This window comes from Pavona decussata, unplaced genomic scaffold (genome assembly GCF_977016875.1).
Source record: "Pavona decussata unplaced genomic scaffold, jaPavDecu1.1 SCAFFOLD_102, whole genome shotgun sequence".
NCBI lineage: Eukaryota > Metazoa > Cnidaria > Anthozoa > Scleractinia > Agariciidae > Pavona > Pavona decussata.
The window spans coordinates 5576760-5597036 of NW_028145517.1; the positions used below are offsets into that span (position 1 = coordinate 5576760).

Genomic DNA, 20277 nt, shown 5'->3' on the forward strand with positions numbered 1-20277 from the left:
GTGGGAGGCCAGTGGGGTTGGTTAAAATAACTTGGTCTCGAGATCTTCTTAGAGGTTACTGATTAATAGTAGAAGTCTGACAGTTCTCGTTGTGTGTTCTTTGAAACCCAGCAATAGCTTTACTCCTTAGAGTGCCTTTCTCTCTTGGGGGTACTTCATGCCAAGGGTTAAATTATTGTACCTACTTTTGAACAAAACAGTTCCAAAACCATGCCTTTGGTACCCACATCCTTGCGCCAAAGGAACCCTTTGCCGTGCCCTTCCAATCCACACTCCCTTCACGTATATGATACGTATACTTTGATACATGAAAGAGGGAACCCAATAGAGTCAACTCCCTTTATTGCGGACACCATCGGGACTTCGAGTTAGTGTCTAAATAGCGAGAGTCAGTAAAAGCGGGAATTTAGTTCATTTAAACGTCTGTAATTTATTTTCGCGGGGGATTTAGCCGCTGTCCGTATTATTGGGGTGTCCGTAATAGCGAGGTGTCCGCAAGGCGAGAGTTGACTGTATTTAAAAGCCTTGTGGTTTCTCATGGGCTTCCTTGAGCACCACCTTTATTTTATCATTATCACACTTGTAATTTCATTCATAGTGGCAAAAATAAACTTGAAACTTGTAAGGTAACCTATCAAGATGCTAGGGCGAGAGAGTGGAAGTACCTGTGTTGTTCTAGCGTTCGATCCAAGGCGGGAAGAAAATCTTCTGAAGTTTCATAACGTGGTGCCGGCCTTGCTTCGGTCAATCCTCTAGGCTGAGCAGTTAGGAAAATCTGTCAACTCGGACTACGGAAGGGAAGAAAAACTATAGCTGATTAGCACTGAGCGGTTCAGACGTAAACGACGTTTTGTTCTACGACACTGCGCGCTCAGACAGGATTGTTGAATTAGCGTCGGAAAAAGAGTGTCATCTCTTAACCTCCTGGACTTGTTAATTGATGGATGGCAAGTGCTTGTACAAAGGTGAAAAAGAATTCTTGTCTCAACCACCCTCTCTCTCATTCCACAAAAGGAAATGATCGAGTTTACATTCATCGCGTGGGAAATCAACTTTATCAAACATGGCTTTTAGATCGTACGAAAGCGCGAAACATCTTGATTTCTTGGATCACCACTTCACTGGAAATCAGTTTCTTATTTAAGCCCGGGGGGAATTCGTCGGTTTTTTTAGGTTTAAATGTACTAATTCCTTCTCCAAATCTTGGCCCAATTTCAGCCCCAACAAAGTCATGTTCAATCCCTGTGTCCAAAGGGGACCTTTAAAATCCATACAACGTTTCAGATCCAATGTTTGCGTTCCTCAGGCGGTAAAGAGCGCTTTAACGTGCGGAAGGATAGTTACAGGCAATTTTTATTTGTCTCGCTTAAAGATGAAATACTGTAATACAGATGTGTTGGTATGCTCCCGCGGTTTCCTTCAAAACCGTTCCCAATTCCGGACCGAAATGGCAAAACCTATGACCCAATTTCACTCTCCAACGGCTTTAAAACGGGACCCTTTGGGGCGACACTTACCTACATCGCTTAAGGAGGGGAGTACGTCATCCCCCCCCTCCCTCCCTGGTTTCCACGAATAAAACTTGGGAAGCTCAGAGGGCATGCGCACTGCTGCACTGGTCGAGACAAATCATCTTTGCGCCTTATTATTAAGACGGAAGGATTTTCGTGAAAACAGCTAATTATTTTGAAGTCACGAAACCGTTGTCACAATAAAGATTTACACAAAGAATTCAGTCATCTTCAAGTGGCGACAGGCATTTCCTTAAACTCGACACAAAGGGCAGCTTATAGTCCCCTTTACAGCCACAGAATTGATTTATCTGTCTGCAAGAGTGTTAAAATACTTCTTACTGCAGTGCAACGGATCGCGTTCCTTTTAGCCGAATTTTGCTCCGTTTTTCAACATCAAGGGACCACTTTCTGCTTCATCTTCAGGTAATAGCATGTAATGTTTGTGAGTTCTCCTTGTTTGGTAGATCAATGGGGATTTGTTTGGGAGAGAGCGTGCCATTAGTGTTTAAAAACAGATACCGATCTTGATCTGACCATTGGTCCTTTATACAACCCACGCAAGTTACAAACCGCACCTCTGAAATACTACGACTGAATACATCGACTGATTGAATTCGCTTCAAAAGATCCAAATCAACTTTGCTCGAGATAACCCTAATGGATATTTTTTAACAGTTGCCCAGAAAGGTGCAGTGTGCACTGTTATAATAACGGTCAATTTATACAGTGGACAATTAACTCTCAATTCCAGATGAAAAATCTCCCAACAGATTTCAAGGAGATGTTTCAATGCTTGTACGCCCAACTCCGAACTTTGTTTTCTTAAAACGCTTGTAGACTAAACATGAAACTTTGGAATTTCGTGTCAAATGATCAAATTCGCGCCAAAGGAATGTTTACCTCCAGCTAAAAGGCTGCACGCGACTAGACTACATTATTAGCAATATTCGGATTTCAAATCCAGCCATTAATTAAATTATTTAACTAACCCTTTTCGTCAAAGTAAAAAATGTACAAGTTTAAAATTTTATTCACAGTTTCAAGGTTAGAACAACACATTACACATGAAACAAGGTCAGGGACTGGCGCTGCGTATTTCGTGATCAATTCAAGGGTGAAGATACCGCAGAGTTGGGTAGGCCCGCGCGCGCCCAGACACATGACATAGCTACAAACCGCGCGCATTTCTTAAATTGCAACCTTCGCGCGCAACAATTTTTGTTCTGCACATCCGTTGTGACGTGTGTCCGGTCCATGGTCTAGGTAAACAGTTTAAACAAGGTTTGAGGCTGGCAGAGACAGTTTTCGGGCCCGGCCCCCTGACTTGCCTGTTTGCTCTGTCGAGGGCCGAAACGTAAACACTCTCACTTGTGCTTAAAATTAAAAGTTGAAAAACCAACTGAGTACCACTTGAAATGCTGTAGCCTTTTAACTGGTCACATGTTAGGATTTCATCCACGGACTAAAAAGTTAGAACCACCATGTGCAGCACGATAAACGCTGCCGCATGGCAAGGACCTCGGTAGATTTCATGGAAATGGTCATACTTTAGGATTTCATACCTGGAGTCAAAAGTAACAGCCACCTCGTACGGCATAATAAACAGCACCACAGGAAAGTAATCCTTAGCTTTCATTTCAATAGTTACACTTTAGAATTTTATCCTCATACTGAAACATTGAACCAATTAGGGTGTACGCGGTTTAAAAACTTGGATATGTGAGAGTGTTGGGCGTGGCGCAGTTTCCGAGCATACAACATAATCTTATTGTCGGCTGGACATCTAATAATCTAATAGACTTCAGTTAGTCCTAGGCTGGGTAAGAAAGTTGAGAGTTCATGTCCAAAATAAGATGTCCTTTACCCTGGCTACAGCGGTTCATTTTCTAAAACATTCTCTAAATATACGGATTGAAGATAAACACGTTTATCGAAACTCCCTAGAAGGAGCGTTGCGTCTCGTTGTCGTTGCTTCACCGCACGCATGTGGTTATCATTGAAAAAATTTCTGGGACCAAGATTATAGATATTTTTGTCAAAGTACATGAAAGAAAAAAAATTCTGCAGTAGTGCCACATGATAAGAATCAGCCTCGACTTGAGTGGAATGCCGGATTTTCTCGGATCCTAAAATGAAACTGCATGACGTTTAGCCAATACGTAACTGTCGGTATAATCCCGTTACGTACGTGTACTCTTAGCAAACCCCTCGCCCAGCAGCCATCCTGCAGCTCTTGATCACCAAGCATTCCTCTTACCTACATCAGACGAAATAAGAGCTAATTAAATGACGGTTTATCCGAGATTTCAGCCGTCTTGGGGGTGAAAAGTAAAGTGCACGAAAATCTTGTTAAGTGTTCTTCCCAGCGAGAGACAAGTTGACTTGTGATTTTCAAAAGGACGAGTATTATTAACATTACTTTTAGTATACCTGCAACACGCTATTTTATAAAATTGGCTGTAATTGTTACAGAAACCCTCTTAAGCCAAAGGTACCAAAAAATTCCCAATTTTTTTTGCAGATTACTGCAATTAAAATACAAAGCGCGACCTAAATTTATAGCTGAAACGTTTTCATTTGAATTCTCACACCTCGGAACCATACTAATCCAAGGTCTTAAAAGTAAGAACCTCTTTTCGCAGCGTAATAAAAACTGACAAAGAGTACCACGGGGAAAGTACCGTTCAACATCTTACATTTGAACCGAAGATACGCATTAGGATTTCATCCAGACTCAAACGTTTGTCATTCTAAAACCACCTTGTACAACATAATAACCAATGAACAAACAGTAACACAGTAAAGAGATGCTCCATAGCTTTAAGTTCAGTGAACGGGCACGATCGGATTTAGAATTTCATTCACAAACTCAAAAACCCGTAGACCACCTTGTATAACGTAATAACCAGCACCACAGGAAAGTATCGGTAAGGAACTTTCATTTGCGTGAATGGTTACACTTGCGGGTTTTATCCACAGACTCAAAATCCACTGCCACCGGAACGTAGACCTAAAACCCTTTTGTTTCAATAATGGCACTTTAATATGGTTTCTTCCACGGACCTGACTCAAACGTTAGCACCTCGCCAAAGTAATTCTTAACGGCTTATATTTGAACGATCACACTTTGTAAATTCATTGTCAGACTCAACCGGCGTTACCCTGCGAGGAAGATCAAAGGGCCTCTGCTCGCAGCGTAAACCGGCGTTATATACGTTACAGTCATGTTACCGGCGGTACTTGCCTAACTTAATTTCTTCCGGAAAGGCTGAAACAAGGCCGGGGTGGTATCAGCTCAAGCACTTGACAACTAACCACCAATATCACGTCCAAGCTTCTTTCTTCACTGGTAGCACGTACAACTCTCTGTAAAAGCATATTTCCGTTTCATTCTGACGATCCTACCAATGTTTTAAGAGAGAGCACCAGCTCTAATAATGATTATAAGAACCTTTTATTCCATCACATCTATTCCATTGCGCATATGCCACTCATTGACATTCCAATCCTAGCAGTATGCAGGATGTTTTGTCCCATGAACCTAGTTTAATGGCCTTAGCTCCCACGAGTCTCCTGTAGCTCAGTGGTAGAGCATCCGAACTACGTAATTGGAAGGTCTTAGGTTCGACTCCTGATAGGAGCACTCGAACTTTTTTCCGAGTATGCCTGTGTCACTTACTGAATAATACGTCATTCTCAAGAACCTTTTTCTTTGTTAGAAAACATTGAGGCTGAGATGAACCAAATTTTTAAGAACATGCTAAGTACATAGTCCGGGCTGCGAGTCAGTTAAGAACGTTCTTCATCAGTTGAGCATTCGTTTATTACAATAAGCATTATGAATACGGGTAATATAAACTTTAGCCGGTATAGTTCAAATAATTGACTGGCTGGATATCTTGTAGGCAGCCGCACAAATACGATCACAGGTAACTTGCTACCACATTACAGGAAACTGTTAAATGCTATTTGAGAGGTTCGTGGTCTCACATGCGCACTGATTTGTAGAAATTCTAAAACAAGTAACTTGAACATTTTAATACCATTTTCAGGCTGAAACTAACAAAAAAGAGAGAAACCCCCCCCCCCAAAAAAAAACAAAAACAACAACAACAAACAAACAAACAAAAACAAAACAAGAACGTTCAGCCCCAAAATTAGACGTCCAACTCCAACTCAATTATTTTACAAGAGCACGTTGGATAGCCAATGAGGCACGTGATCATCCCATATCCAACAAGCGCAAATGGAATAATAATTGTGATTTTATTTTGTATCAACGACCCAGAAGCCGGCATTTCCCGGGCATGGTACAATGGCTGAAATCCCATGTCCGCTTAGCCAATCAAAATTCTGGAATTGCGTTATACAATGATATGATCTTTGTTGGATTGACCTGCTCACGAGCCGACGAATGGAAAATTAACCTTGACCTGGAAAACTGAAGATCTGTTAAACTGATTGATCCCAGCTTAGGTCTGGCGAATTTTCAAATACCAGCTTGGGGACTCATCCGCGCTGGGTGGCCCGAATAAACCCGCAAAAAACAAATCGATTTGAACGCAGACTTGCGTATGCTTTCCTACTAAAAGAGGGTATGAAGAAAGCAGGTGGCTGGCCAATCGGTAAAAATCCTGCAAGCAAGTTATGAGCTCGATTAAATCGAGAGAGGTGGCGAAAAGCCTCTCTAAACTGATACGTGTCTCGTAAATCGGTTTTCCAGTGTCAATTTTTTTTAGGAGTCGCGCTTTCTTTTGCAAGGCTTAAAAAGTCTCAGCCAAGTCGCAGAAAAAAAATGCTTGTCTCGCCGTCTCGCAAAGTCTCACACACCACTCTAACTGAGTGTAACACCGAAGGCAACCGCAAGTACACATTTATCGCCGCTAGTCAGTGGAAACTTGTAACAACTTGTAAACTTTGATTAATACTTTCACAAGAAACAAGAAACAAGAGCCGATAGAAGTGACTGTCAAAGAGTTCAAACACTTTGAGTATGGCATTAGAAGCCGTGGGCACTAAAGCGCATGATGAGTGGGCGGGAAGCAAGAACCTAGAGTTCAAAAGGTTCATTGATTCTAAAGAAAGTTCCAGCGGATTGAAACTCTTCCAAAGCGTATTTGAGGCGCTGACAGCGACAAGCATCACTGGGCACTGATCAAAGAGCCAAAGAAGTCTCGTAATAACGTATGCACACGACGATTCTTGTTTGTTGTTAGGCGGCTTGTTTACAAGCCAGTCAGCTTCGTATTTCATTTCATGAATTGATTTATTGATAACTGGATAAGAAGAACAGTCAACTACTTTGACTATAGTTTGTATTGAAGTTTTGAAGCTCGTCGAGGTTTAACGATTCCTGTAATTAACCTGTATATGAACATTTATAACGGCAGGAATCAGTGTGCATCCCAATGCACTAGGTAGTCTCAACGTAGAGTGATTCTGACCCTTGAGACTCAGTTTCTGCCGTTTTATTGCCACCAAAATATACATATATAAATAAACCAATCAGGGCTGAGTTGCTCGAAGAATGGTTAGCGCTAACCATTGGTTAAGAGGTGTTAAAACCTATGCGTTGTCATGGCATTTAACCCGGGTTAGCGCTAACCATGCTTCGAGCAACTGGGCTCAGATGTGCAACGGCTGACGGCAAATTCACTCTTCTGAATACTTACCTCTGAAGAATGAAGAGACATTATTAAGAGAAATGCGTCTACAACAAACAAGTAAGTTTACAACTTACTATAAAACTATACTGAAACAGTATTAAAAAAAGATATCGATTTGCAAATGAGCGCTTAAAACGCTCAGTTCTCGCTCTTGTCAAAATATGATCCTGTTCTCGCTCGCGCAAGTTACAAGCAAACTACCCTTTGTACGAAATTGCTGATGCTCAGTGATGTTGAAAGCCTGGTGCTGTTTCACAAATGAGATTCTTCTAACGTTTTAAATCATCTGACACGTGACCACTGAAATGACAGCTGTTGGGAGAACCGACTTTCCTCTTATACATTTTTTCGAAACGCCGTGATGTCCGCTTGGATTTTTTCCGAGTTAGATGTACTGATAAACAGAGGAGAGCTCAAATGTTGTTTTTGTCTGTGAAAAATCAATGAAATCCGACGCAAAAATGTGATTTTTCATGAATTATCCTTCTTTCACCAGGTGCATGCAGGAGTAACAATGTTGCTATCCAATGTGGTTGAATTCTTTGCCTTCTTCATTGTCCAGCCACATTGACTCAATAGCAAATTGTTTGATTACATGAAACCTACCGCACACTAATCGCCTCGAGTTCATATCGTCGAAATGAGCATCGAATTTCATATTCCAAAAGCGCTTTTAATAATTGTTTGCGCGTGAAGTAAAATACATTTAATTGATAGGAGGGGGTTAATTCCGCTGACTTATACAATAATTCTGCTGACTTATACAATAAAAAATTGAAAAAATTGTCAAATATTTGTGAACAAGTGCGGTTGCGAATCCTTCTGCGATAGAGGGCCAGACTGCTAACATCTTGAATTTGCGAACGGGACTTTGGGCGTGATGCTCAACGAGTTTTCTTATAAATTCTGAAGGTTTCTGAAGAGTCTCTTGGCCGAGACGAAACGCCGCGTCAGACTAGCCACGAACATTTCACAAGTATTTGACTGAGATATTACACCGTATTTCCCATGGAGTCTATAATATAGATACAGACTTGCAAAAAAATTTAAGAACTTGCATACCGTAAAAGATACCGGAGGATGGTGCCTCTTATCAAGAAATAAAGCGATTAGCAAGACAAATGCCTGGAACTCATGTGTGCGATAACAAAAGAAACAAAAAGTATTTTTCAAAGAGTAAGAGGTAAGAAGCCGGCGACACTGAGAATCAACAGGTAAATGCGCTATAATTGGCCTAATTAAGTCATAGACCAACTCTAGAGTATTCAGAGATGATAGCAAAACAAGTTAGAGTGAAATTTAATCCGCTTAAATCACGCAGAATTACCCGAGCGCTTTTAAATTCAACTTATAATGCGACAACCACCTGCGATGCAAACGATCGAGCGGACAAACGATACAAACACAGCCGAAGGCCATGTTGTCGAGGAATGTTTCAGAAACTGGACCGCTTTGATGTGATTCAACCCATAAGTTCAAGTGCCAACGGATTGATTTCCGGTTGAGCGTTTCACTCGTTGACAGAAGGTACAGAGAACCTTCCACTCCCTTTCTGTGGACAGTGCAATGTTTGTTAGGCCGTCAAAAGCGGGTAACTTTAAGTTTTAGTTGTTAACGGATTCGTATTACGTTTTGTAATAAACGTTAACTGGGGCGAGTCTGATAGATGTTTGTTTCATTAATCAGGTACAATTACAAGGGCAAGGGGGTTGGGGGTTGGGGGGTACAATCATTTAGCACCTGGGTGTGAGTCTGTCCCTACAGCAGAGACAAAAACCGTACATATTTTTTAGCTGCAAGGCCAATACAATAAACAGTATAAACCTACATCTTTCAAAAGCTCTGTTTTCACTGGACCCTGATAACCTGCAGCTGTATTGTTTTTTTAGGGTTGGGAGCATTGTTCTAATCTGTTGTCAAGTTCTTTCGACCAACCATGTAGGACGTTTCAAACGGTGCATATCGCCCCCAATACAACGGGGAAAAGAATAGACAGATCATTTAGTGGCCAATATTCCATTTCTATCAGTAAAAGCAATCTCGATGAGTTACATAGGTCTTGTACGAGTACTCCTTTTCGATAAGTGATACAAACAGGCCTGTTAGAACGAGATCATGAAAGTATCTCGAAAATTTCACCATCAAGGAAACACCAAGGAAATTATAAACCAGACCAGTGATCAATCTTCCCCCCCCCCCCCCCCCCCTTGCAATTTTATAGAGTTCTACGGCCGGTTAAAAACATGACAAGCAAACCATACAACAGTTGCGAAAAGAACTCATTTACTTATAAATATTTTAGCGGCCAGTTTTCCAGTTCCAGCTCTTCCGTATGGTACCTTTTTTATTGATTACCAAACGGTCCTGGATCGGAAGATAAGGATGGCTTCATGAGAAACTGTATCGCAAGTTCTTTGGCACCGGCCATCTACTCGTATAAAGTTTCAATCGCTTTTTTTGTTTTTGTTTGAAAACGGGGATTTTTTTTTTAGCTCGGCTCAACGTAAACGAAAGAACATGATTGAAAACGCTCCTGTAACGGCGATTTTCAAGACAGCTGCCAAAGTCGAGAGTGAGATTATGGAAACTGAGGAGATTTTTCTTTGACTTGGTGTGGACGGTAAAATCGGATTAAAACGGAGGTTTCTGAAAACGATAAGGCAAAAAAATCGATAGAAGTCCCTGGAAAGTAGCGTTTTTAATTGTTTACGTAGCGAGTGAAACTGATGAAAACGCATACAGGCCGGACGAAAAAAAACAAACAAAAAACTGCGGGTTTTAAAACTCCTTTTTCAAGTGAAAATGATCTCCAACGTATACTTGTGTGTGGTGGACGGCGCTCTCAGTGGTATAGGTATTAGAGTTGGCTTTCTAGAAGCGATAAATTTGACGTTACGTTGTTGTGAACTATCTTAATCACACATTATGTTTGAGCAAGCATAAAGGACATTTTAATGCACAAAAAATTGGATATCATTTTTGTCTATTTTTGCTTTTAAATTTCCCGCGCGCCGCCATTTTGGATTGTTTGACGTTACATAGTTACTAATGTATCAGAATAATCGGGCAACCGTATGACGTCATGGAGACCAAAAAAAAAAAATCATCTTTCGCCTGACATTAAAATATGATTTCCATGTTTTCCAACGGGATTTGAAATAAGGCGGTATTTTCACCAATTTAACTTCCACTGGCTGAATACTTTTAAAACCTCTCTCTCCCTGGAACACTCCAGAACATTCCACCACCCCCCCACCCCCGTCCCCAACACCTGCCCCCTCTCCTTTTTACCCTCGGGGCAAAAATTGTATATCTTGTTTTGCGCACGTCCCCTTTGTTTGTAACGAACAAATCACTTGCCAGACGGGAGTGTGTAAACGGAATTCGATTAATCTCAAAAGTACAAGCAAGAGAAAAATATCTGGTTACGAGATTTTGAGAGACAAACATGATCGGCGTCTGTTGACACACGGGTCAGTCTGAAAGGACTGCTCTTCTAAAGACATCAGGTATGTAAACTTCTTCGTATGTTCTCCCACAATCTTGCTAAAACTCGTCGTTAAGCAACCAGCCAGTGAACAAGCGAGAACGCCAAAGGTAGGACGCCTGAGTAGGCATTTTAAAGCAATTCACACCACTATGTGCGAAAAAAATTAGTGGCATAATTCACATCATAAATATTTTATGCGGTGATTAATAGTCGTTTGACGGATTTTCTTTTTGAGGTGCAAATACGTGAAAAACACTGTTAAGTTGCAATCAAAGGCCTAGATGGAACAAAAATATGGCTTGTTTTCGGAACGCGATAAAATGTGGCACACAAAATTGTTGCCGCGGCCCTTACTTAATGGTGTTAATCTAGACATTTTTTCAGAAAAATGCAAACCACAACAATCCATTGAGTCAAATATCCCGGCAAATCGGTTTTGGTAGGCCGAGGAGGCGTCAAACAAGTTCCCAGTGCTCCTCGCCCTCCGCAACGGTGTGGACCTGGGCCTAGGTGCGCAGAAATGAAACAAAACCTTAAAGCGAGAATGCAAAGTGCAACATTGAGCTTGGTCAAAGTTAATACGAAATTGAATTTCTATCGTCAGGCACTTAGGATCGATGACAGATCACGGCGACACAACACTGCGCAACGAACGGCAAAAAAAAAAAAAAACTGACGAAAGTCTGCATTTAATTAGCGAGGCGCGCGAGAGTTCTATTGGGAAGGTATGCTCGGTATTCCAAGAGAGAAAAATCGCTGCATGAACAGAATACTTATGGTTATCGCTAACTGAAGTAACACAGGAGTATAGCTGATTGACTCGCGCGCGGATGCCGAAGAACTTAACTTGATGTCTAGTAAGCCGTCACCTCAACTTTGCTACGTTGAAAATTCTTGATAACTTATCGGAGATTTACATATCGACATATTGATCGAATTAAAATTACTTTACTCGAACAGTGCGAGGCTGATAGCTCTGGTATCGGTTAAAGTCAGTTCATACTGCAAGGCCAGGTGCATGGCGAGACCGACCAGCCAGCTCCTAGAGTATACATGTCTTACTCGATTTTTATACATCCTTCTTAAATTCCAAGAGTGAAATGTTCATGTCTGACTCTTGAACTAGGTGTGTGTTACACCACTGAGCAGTGCTCTTTAGTTGTGCTGTTACTTTTTCATATCATCGCACGTTTGTTAATTTTGTCAATCATGTTTTCTGAACGTACTCCGTTAATTTTGTCAATCACTTTTTTGTGAACGTACCTTGTCTAACACGAGAAAGTTAGACAAGGAATGTGGCAAATCTCAAAGAAAAACATTCACTTGTCGCTGCTAGCTAGCCACATACAAGAGACTGCAACATGCACAATGGGTCCTTGTAAATCTAAAAGGTCAAAACATCTTCATATAATATTTGTTTAAGCGACCACAGTTTCCACGACCCAATACAAATGCGTCTGATAACTTATCAATCTAATCCTTACTAACAATGCATGGTGAAAACTGCCGGCGTACACTTTGCTCGATCATAGAAACGCCGTAACACAACTCTTTTAACCGAAAAAAAAACTTGCTATTTACGCGCCACACAAGGTGATTGCTGAATTCCCACAACAATAGCGAGCCGTATTACTTCAATGTGATTAGTTAGGAATGGTTACAATGCAATGAAATCAAACTAGTAATAGAGAAGAGTGTTTTTAGGTTATTTTCGCCAGCTGGAATGGGCCACCTACCGCTACATGACGATAAATTCGTCGATCCAAAACTTTGTAACCTTCAACGCCCAACTGAGGAATGTTTTAAAAAGTTATCAAGGCAAACAGATTAGAGTTTGCGGTCCTGAAACCTTTCCACGCCACGAAACATAAGGAGTAATTGGATTAACATCATTTGTATAACACAAATTTTATAGGTAACCTACCGGTAACTTTCTCGGGTCGCGGATCGTGGTGAAAGGCAACTGGATCGATCTCTAGAAAGTTGAAAAAGTTCAAGGATGTAAACCAGCAAAATAAATAAATAAATAAACAATTTTTAAACAACCAAGGTAATCCAAGTTTTATGCATTTCCCTCAGTTTACTGGTGTCAATTTTATTGTCAGAGTCATCCAAAGTTCTTGCGGAACTAGCTCGTTATTCATCATAACAGCAGATGTAATCAATTTATGCAGTTAAGGAACTGAACTTTACAGTTGACCAAAAGTCTGTATTTGACTGTGACATCAGCGAGTAAGAATTGTAATGCGACGGCATTCGTACAAGTTATGCGAGTAAGTTTCCTCAAACGTTGGCGATCAAATCGGCGACGTTGAACTTGTCAGGTCAGAGAGATTGCATTAGATACATTAGCTCGTAGAAACTCCCCATTTTAAGCTTCAAACACCAAGTAGTAAAACACGCAAGCGGAAACTGTCCGACTGCGCGCGATATTTCTCTTGACCTTACCGGTCAGCTATCCATCACAAAGTGTTTTTATCAACAGAAAGCACACCTCTGCAACAGATATCAGACTGAAAACCTTGGATTCCGCTATGATATAAATGTTTTTAAATTATACTTGCGCACCAAGCCGTTTTGCCTAGACACTTTGCCGTTTTTCAGGTATGAGGGCAATTCGGAAATAACCGGATGCCTCGCGCTCCTAATAGGTGTTTGAAAACAACAAAGTGTTGCTTCCTCCGATCAGAGCGAGACACAAACGAGCTTTCTTTCGGTCTACAGGGCGCAGCTCACGACACCTTCCGCTGTACAATAGTCAGTAGAGTGCGCGGTAACACATCAAGTAATACATCTGTTCATATTCGCAGGATTTGTTCGCTGACGGCGTGAGAATTCAACACCGGCCGGCCATCGATTGGAAGTGCCTCGAGTTTGAAGGTATTGGGCCTCCAGTGTTCGGGCAACAATGATGGCAACAAGTTTACCTCTCAGAGGAGGAATTTGGATGGGTATTCTATTCCTGCTGCTTGTAATGGAAGCGGTAAGTTTTGAAAGCGTTTTTTTCACTTTTCATCACCTATGGTGCAGCAGAATCGCGCGCGCGCGTGTTGATTCAAAACATGCGCTCGCCAGCGAAACGAGTGCTGCAAGCATTTTCAGACGAGAGAAGCAGTTTATCTCCACATCACATTAGTGAAGGTTTTTCTCCCCACAAGCCAACAATGTTTTTTATTAGCTTTTATGAGGGTTATAGATCCCTCCTGTAGATAGTCAGTGGCGATTAATTCCAGGTTGAGCCAGAACACCCTTTGACTCGCAGGAGAATTAAAAAGAAGTGCAAAAGATGAGAATAGGGAGTTTAATGGGACCATGCCGCTGAGGAAATCTCCATTCATTACAGAAGCGGCATCGAAGTTTCCCCCTTGTAGTTTGGAGCTAGCCCAGCGAAATTCCATTGGACATACGAGATGTGCCCGTGACAAACACGTGGGGCTGTCCGCCGGCTGCCGGCGAGAGGTTAATCCTTGGAATACTTCGAATTCAAAATGACTAAAGCAACTTATGTTATTAAAAGTGGTCTCGAGAAGGTCAAATTATTTGAGTAGAACAAACGAGAATCCATGCGTGTTTTGTTTACGCACCAAGTGTGTGGAATCGAAGTCTCTCCATCGTGGTGTTTTCGCAATACGTTGCCAGACGACACTGGCGAGGTCAAAGGAGCCGCACATTTGAGATGTTCCGGTGCATTTATAGTGTTGTGTTTTGTTTGACTCAAGTTGTCATGCACTATTTTTTTAGATCTCTATTTTTGCAAGAAGAGCCATCAGATGTTTATTTCCGACTCTATTCCCTCATCATGTAATGTTTTGCAACTCAAGATCCGCTGAGTGAGGTCATAGTAATGACATTGACACCACATTTTAAAGTAGTTGATAAAACCACTAGAAACCGGTTTAATAACAATTTCCTGTTAAAATGCTAAAACTCTAAGCAATTCAAGCTCGCTTGACCAATGGCACCGAGCTAGCATCAGATTATCTCTTTTTTATGTGATTTTCTAGGCGTGCCAGATGAAAGCCCTTCATTCACACAACGCCATATTCATATACCGGAAATTGCTTTGTTCAGCGCGGCTAAAACTGTTTGTTTATAGAACTTGTGAACACCTTATTGACTTATGCCCAAGTTTGATCAAACATATTTTTCTCCTTGGCGAAGTCAATATTTTGTTTACTTCATGGTTGAGAGAATACAGAAAATAATCGATTGTTTAAACTGTCTGGACTCAAATCCTTTAAACAAAATAGCCGCCGGACAGACGACCGGGCACGCTAGATATTCACCAGAAAGTAGACTTGAGTTCAAAGAAAATTATAGATGTCAGAAGAATTCAGGGGCACCCAACGGATCGTTTCGGTAAATTATCGGTTCGGAAGGCCCTTAATCCCCTACAATTTTCTATAGGGAATTTTCACCTCGCACGTTTCTGAAATGGAAAAGTCTTTTCGCTTTGTTTCCATGCCAAGAAAATCCAGGGGGACTCACCCACTTTAAATGTTGTTTTCTGTATTCTAATTCAATTTGATCAGTTTGAATCCTTTCGCTGAAAATGTAAGTTGCAGAAAATTTTAGGAAACGAAATCTTATTCCTAGATTTTACGAGTTGTTATACGCTTTACGAAAATGTTAGTTGATTTTTTTTCGAGGGGGGGGGGGGGGGGCATTTTACCGACATATTTGCCCCTCCAAAAACGAAAGGAATTAGTTTTTCGTCAGTGTTACGAAATTTCCGGCGAAATTTTGAGCCGACATTTTGCATAAGAAAACTTTCGATTTTCGTTGCAACTAAATCCGAATTTCTGAAGCGATTAAGACCATCTCGAGAGATATGCCCCTAAAAATCGTTTTCACAACTGCAACCAGCCAAACCGCAGCCGTGAATACCTCTGAAATTTTGGCTTGCGTAGGTCACGTCGCCCTGAATTTTCCAGACGTCAGTCGACAGATATTCTCGATCTCCTGGGGCATTATACAGTCTGGTTTCCGCTTTTGACAAAGGGTTATATTTAGAGAGCTAACACCCGTGGGACTTTTAAACTGTCTCCTTTGACTTGGCCTTTAAATTTTGATCAAACACGCGTAATAAATTGATACTAACGGCGCTTCAGATTTTCCAGAGATCGATTAGTTACTTAATGAAGTGGATCATTTGAAAGGCGCTGTTGGACAAAAAAGTTGCGCACTTGAATAATTTGAAAATGGAACCCGTTGTTCTGATGAAAATTGAAGGACAGGCAGTTAACCAGACCTTCAAATTCGCGCACTCCCTTTGTGAACTGTGGCTGGCGAGGGGACAGCAAAATCATGTCGTTAAATCGGGATATCGTTGTAAACGAACTCCCGATTTATAAACTACTTTTGCTGGGACACAGAATGTTGATCGTTAAATCGGGAATATTGTTAGATAGACGATCGTAACATCGGGGTTCCACTGTAAGTAGTACCTTCTTTTCCCGTCACGGACTCGTTGAATTCCCTGCTGGAAAATTAAACTAGAAGCTTCTACGCTCAATCAGTTTGAGGCTCAGTGACTAAGAGATCAATCACACCTAAGAATATGAAAAAGAAAAAGGATATTTTATTTTGCGAGTAGAAGTAAAAGTTTTTGGGTCGAAAATAATAGCTACTGGGTATCTGTAAAACGCGGACCGGATGGCTGCGGATGGCGGATGCGGATGGCGGATGGGAAAATGCGGATGGAAAAATGCGGATGACAAAATAAAAAAAAATTAAAAAATGAAAAAATAAAATAAAATAAAAAGTATAAACAAGAAGAAAAAAATTGAATGGAAAATGGCAACAACAATTAAGAAAGGACTAACGTTACAATGTTATAAAACGTGTGCACATCATTTCCGAAAATTCTAGGGAAACTTGATGGTTTTCCGAAAAACCTCGAAAAGTCTAGGAGATAGCTAGGCGAAAACTTTCGAAAATTTTTAGGGAACCTTCCATCCGAACAGATATTTTCCTGAAATATTCCTTTGGGTGCCCCTGTACATTCTTTTCTAGTTTCCAATAAACGTTCTGTGCGCTTGTTTGTTTTTCCAACGGACTGAATTCCTGTAACGTTTGCCATCCGCTGAGGTGGCGTCTTAAATAATGATAAGGTCTATGTGACGGCCAAGTCGCCGTTGCGTGCGGGAGACTCGTGAGATTAATGCAAAGCTGTGAGCCATGATTAAAGCGTTTTCAATGTGCCGTATGAATCTGTTTTGGCTTTTTTTCCCGAGAACGTTCAGCCATTTACAAAAATTGCAACTGATCAACCACATGATCATTTCGGCGGGAAAAATACCACAGTTGAGAAACCATAATGAAAATCGAGGTCCCGATCCTACGAGAGCCACAGGCGATCCAAACATGGCTGCAAATATAGGGTTCGATCGGAGGAGCGCTAGTGATAGATTCAATAACATAGTTAAACCTGAACATTGTCAATGAAAAAGTCGCTCTTTACGGCGTTTGAGTGTGTGTGTCTTTTTCTGAGTTAACGCCATTTAATCGATTTTTTTTTATTCCCGGTTTAATAGAAGAAATACGAGTGAAAAACCGGGAAGCAAAGAAAGCGATTCAACGAACGGAACGCAAGGAGTATTGACACGTCTTATGAAGACTACCGACTAAAAGCAAATTGATGGTTGGTTTAGTGGTCTCTTTAAGTCCCAGCGCCGTTCTTTGTTTACTGGCGGTTTTTTTCGGGCAACGTTGGTCCTTTGTTAATTGTTGTTGTTATTTTCCATTCAATTTTTTCTTCTTGTTAATCTGTCTATTTATATATTTATACTTTCTATTTTATTTCATTTTTTCATTTTTTTCATTTTTTTATTTTATTTTGTCATCCGCATTTTTCCATCCGCATTTTCCCATTCGCCATCCGCAGCCATCCGGTCCGCGTTTTACAGATACCCCTTTTAACTTTAACGTGTTCGCTTTGCAACGGAAAGATTATTATCTCGGCTTTATCGTAGGTCAGTCTTCAAAACCACAAAACGTCCGGCCAAAATAATTAAATAAAGTAAACAGGAAAACAAGCGAGTAAACATCACTTTTAAACAAACCAAAACAAATAAACAAATTCTTAAAACAGTAGCTGGGGATTTTCCTTAAATAGCTCAGTCATTAAAGTCCCCCATTAAACGCGAAAGTGGGTGCTAAAAAAGCCTTTACATTATTTTTAACTTGAGCATCAGAAAAGACGAGAAAAGAATTGGTGGGGCTGTCAAAAGATTGAGTAATTGATTGATTGATGGACGCCTGCTAAGAAGTTTGCGTGCAACCCTGTGTTTTTTTCTTTCTCAGTTGCGATGTTTTTACCTTTTACCTTTTACCTTTTTCTTGTAGTAGTAGTGGATCAGATTGCAATAGGGACGCAAGTTCTGTTTCTTTCTCCCGTCGCAGCCTGTATTTTTTTCTGTATTTTTATTGGATTTGTATTGTATTTATATCCTCAGTGACGAATTCATTAAATTTTACTTATTGCACATTTAGGGCCTCCACAGACAAGGCAAATTGTTATCGACGTCTATTTTCAACCGACAACTTTAAATGCGTTTCCACACGGGAAATGTTTACTTGTCGACAACCCGGCTGTATGTTTTGAAGGAGCCTGGAAACTTGCTTGTGATGCGCATGTGTACATAGTGCCGAAATTGGCGGCCACGTTTACGTACGTCGCTGCAAAATAGACTTCAGAAATCGGTGACTTACAGACGGGTGAAAATGAGTTGTCGACAACAAAACTGTTACGTTTGTTATCGACAACTAAAGCAGTATTTCTTTTGAAAAGAAAAACTACTTTGTCGTCGACGACTTTATTTTTCACCATTTGTAGTCGATAACTTGATTCACACACGAGATGTTTTGTCATCGAAAAATTTTTGTTATCAGCAACTAAAAAGTTATCGATAACAATTTGCCTCGTCATGTGGAGGCTCTTTGTTCTCCCTGTATCTTTGAACAAAGGACTGTGCACAGTGGCGATTTTTGATGCGATTTTTCTAGCCGTTTTGTTGAGCTCGAGCTCAATCGCAACCGCAAGTGCAAACTAGCGGCGATTTCAGTGTAATTTTGGCACAATTCCGCCAAATTGCATGAACTTTTGATCTTGCTCGAAACCTCTGCAACATCACCCCCGAATCGCACTGAAATCGCCACTACTTTACACTTGCGATTTTTATCGCGAACCCGAGCGCCACGAAAGGCAAAATCTCACCCCGAATGTGAGGTGCGGCATCTAAAATGACCTTACATACAGTTTTTTATTTATTTTTTGTTTAACACTTCAATGAACAATCACTTACTGTTTCGTTGCTTTCACGTCCTGCAGGAACCCAGAGCATTTCCAAAGCTCCCAGAATTTGACGCGGAGGAGGAATTAAACGAACCTGATATGGAACCTATATATAACGGTAGGCAATTAAAAGGATACATAAGTAACAAGTAATAGAAAATTGGAAATTTACTATGAATAAAACAGATGGCGAGAAAAACAGGTTTTTGCTTGGGAAAAACCTAAAATCGGATATCATTTAGGCCATTTCCGAGTTTCTGTGAACCTCACTATGTAAGCGAGGCTAAGTGAAAAACTTTTCATATGAAAATTAATTTTGTTTGCATATGAATGAAAACTAATTTTCATAGCAAAAACTTTGCAGTTAGCCTCCCTTTCACAATGAGGCTCAAAACAACTCGGAAATGGCCTATTCTTTAACTACGAAAATCGTCGGACGATTTCTTGGCACATCTTGGTTGGTTTAGTTTAAATCGGGCATTACACTCCAAGAGGATAACTCAATGTGTTTATTTGAACACTTTTCAGTTAAGAACACATTTGAACACATTTCCGTTAAGACAACTGAGTTTGAAGGCAACGAACTACATAACAAAGTGAAGGGTGTATATTGAATACTAAGGCCCAACACGTCTGTGCATTTAATCATTCAGACGATCATTTATAAAAAAAATGTAATTAACTAGAGATACGTGACTCGCAAAACCTCGCGTAGCTGGGGCTGGGTGGAAAGCCCTCTTTACTCGTATTGTAGCATCAAATGAGGAGATTAAAAGGGGCATAGGAATTTTTTTCGATGAGCATGGTCTTTTCGTAGTTCCACAGGCTAGTTTGCGGTTGAAAATCTATTTCTGACGCGCCGTAATGTACAACGGGCGTGCAGCGCTGTCGTGATGGCTGAATTTATTTCCCACGGAAAATTATTTTAGCGCGGCCATTGCGGTTGAAAATCTATTTCTGACGAGACGAAATGTACAACGTGCGTGAAGCGCTGTCGTGTTCGATGAATTTATTTCCCACGGAAAATTCTTTTACGGCGGTCACAAAACGTGTAATTTCTTCAATGCAATCTTTCACAAAAAAGATTTCTGGATGAAAGGGAAAAGATTCTGGAGAGATAGTTCTGTATCCAGTGAATATTGATGAACATTGCAGTTGAAATTGGATCCGGCACGCAAACTTTCCCTATGTATGCAAATTTTGCTCTAGACTACGCCAGACAGTCTAACGTCATTCATACTTTGTTTTTCACTGTTGCTAGGCAACAGTGCGGACACCTTCACGGAAATATATAAACATACATACATATAT

At 40.8% G+C, this 20277-nt stretch overlaps 1 protein-coding gene and 1 long non-coding RNA gene across 2 annotated transcripts in view; one reads left to right on the forward strand and one right to left on the reverse strand.

Moving 5' to 3' along the window:
* The first annotated feature begins 1820 nt into the window (after positions 1-1820).
* Positions 1821-20277, forward strand: part of LOC146471861 (uncharacterized) — a 40130-nt gene continuing 21673 nt past the window's right edge. The window contains exons 1-3 of the mRNA XM_085120422.1: positions 1821-1937; positions 13481-13653; positions 19003-19084. Of these exons, the coding sequence (XP_084976548.1) occupies positions 13579-13653; positions 19003-19084 (157 nt within the window). The 5' untranslated portion in view covers positions 1821-1937; positions 13481-13578. The remainder of the gene's footprint in view (positions 1938-13480; positions 13654-19002; positions 19085-20277) is intronic.
* On the reverse strand, positions 1926-19079 carry LOC146471862 (uncharacterized). Its single transcript, XR_014866722.1, has 4 exons — positions 18977-19079; positions 16118-16222; positions 12595-12645; positions 1926-3771 (listed from the first exon to the last, which is right to left on the reverse strand). It is a non-coding gene; the product is annotated as an uncharacterized LOC146471862 (long non-coding RNA).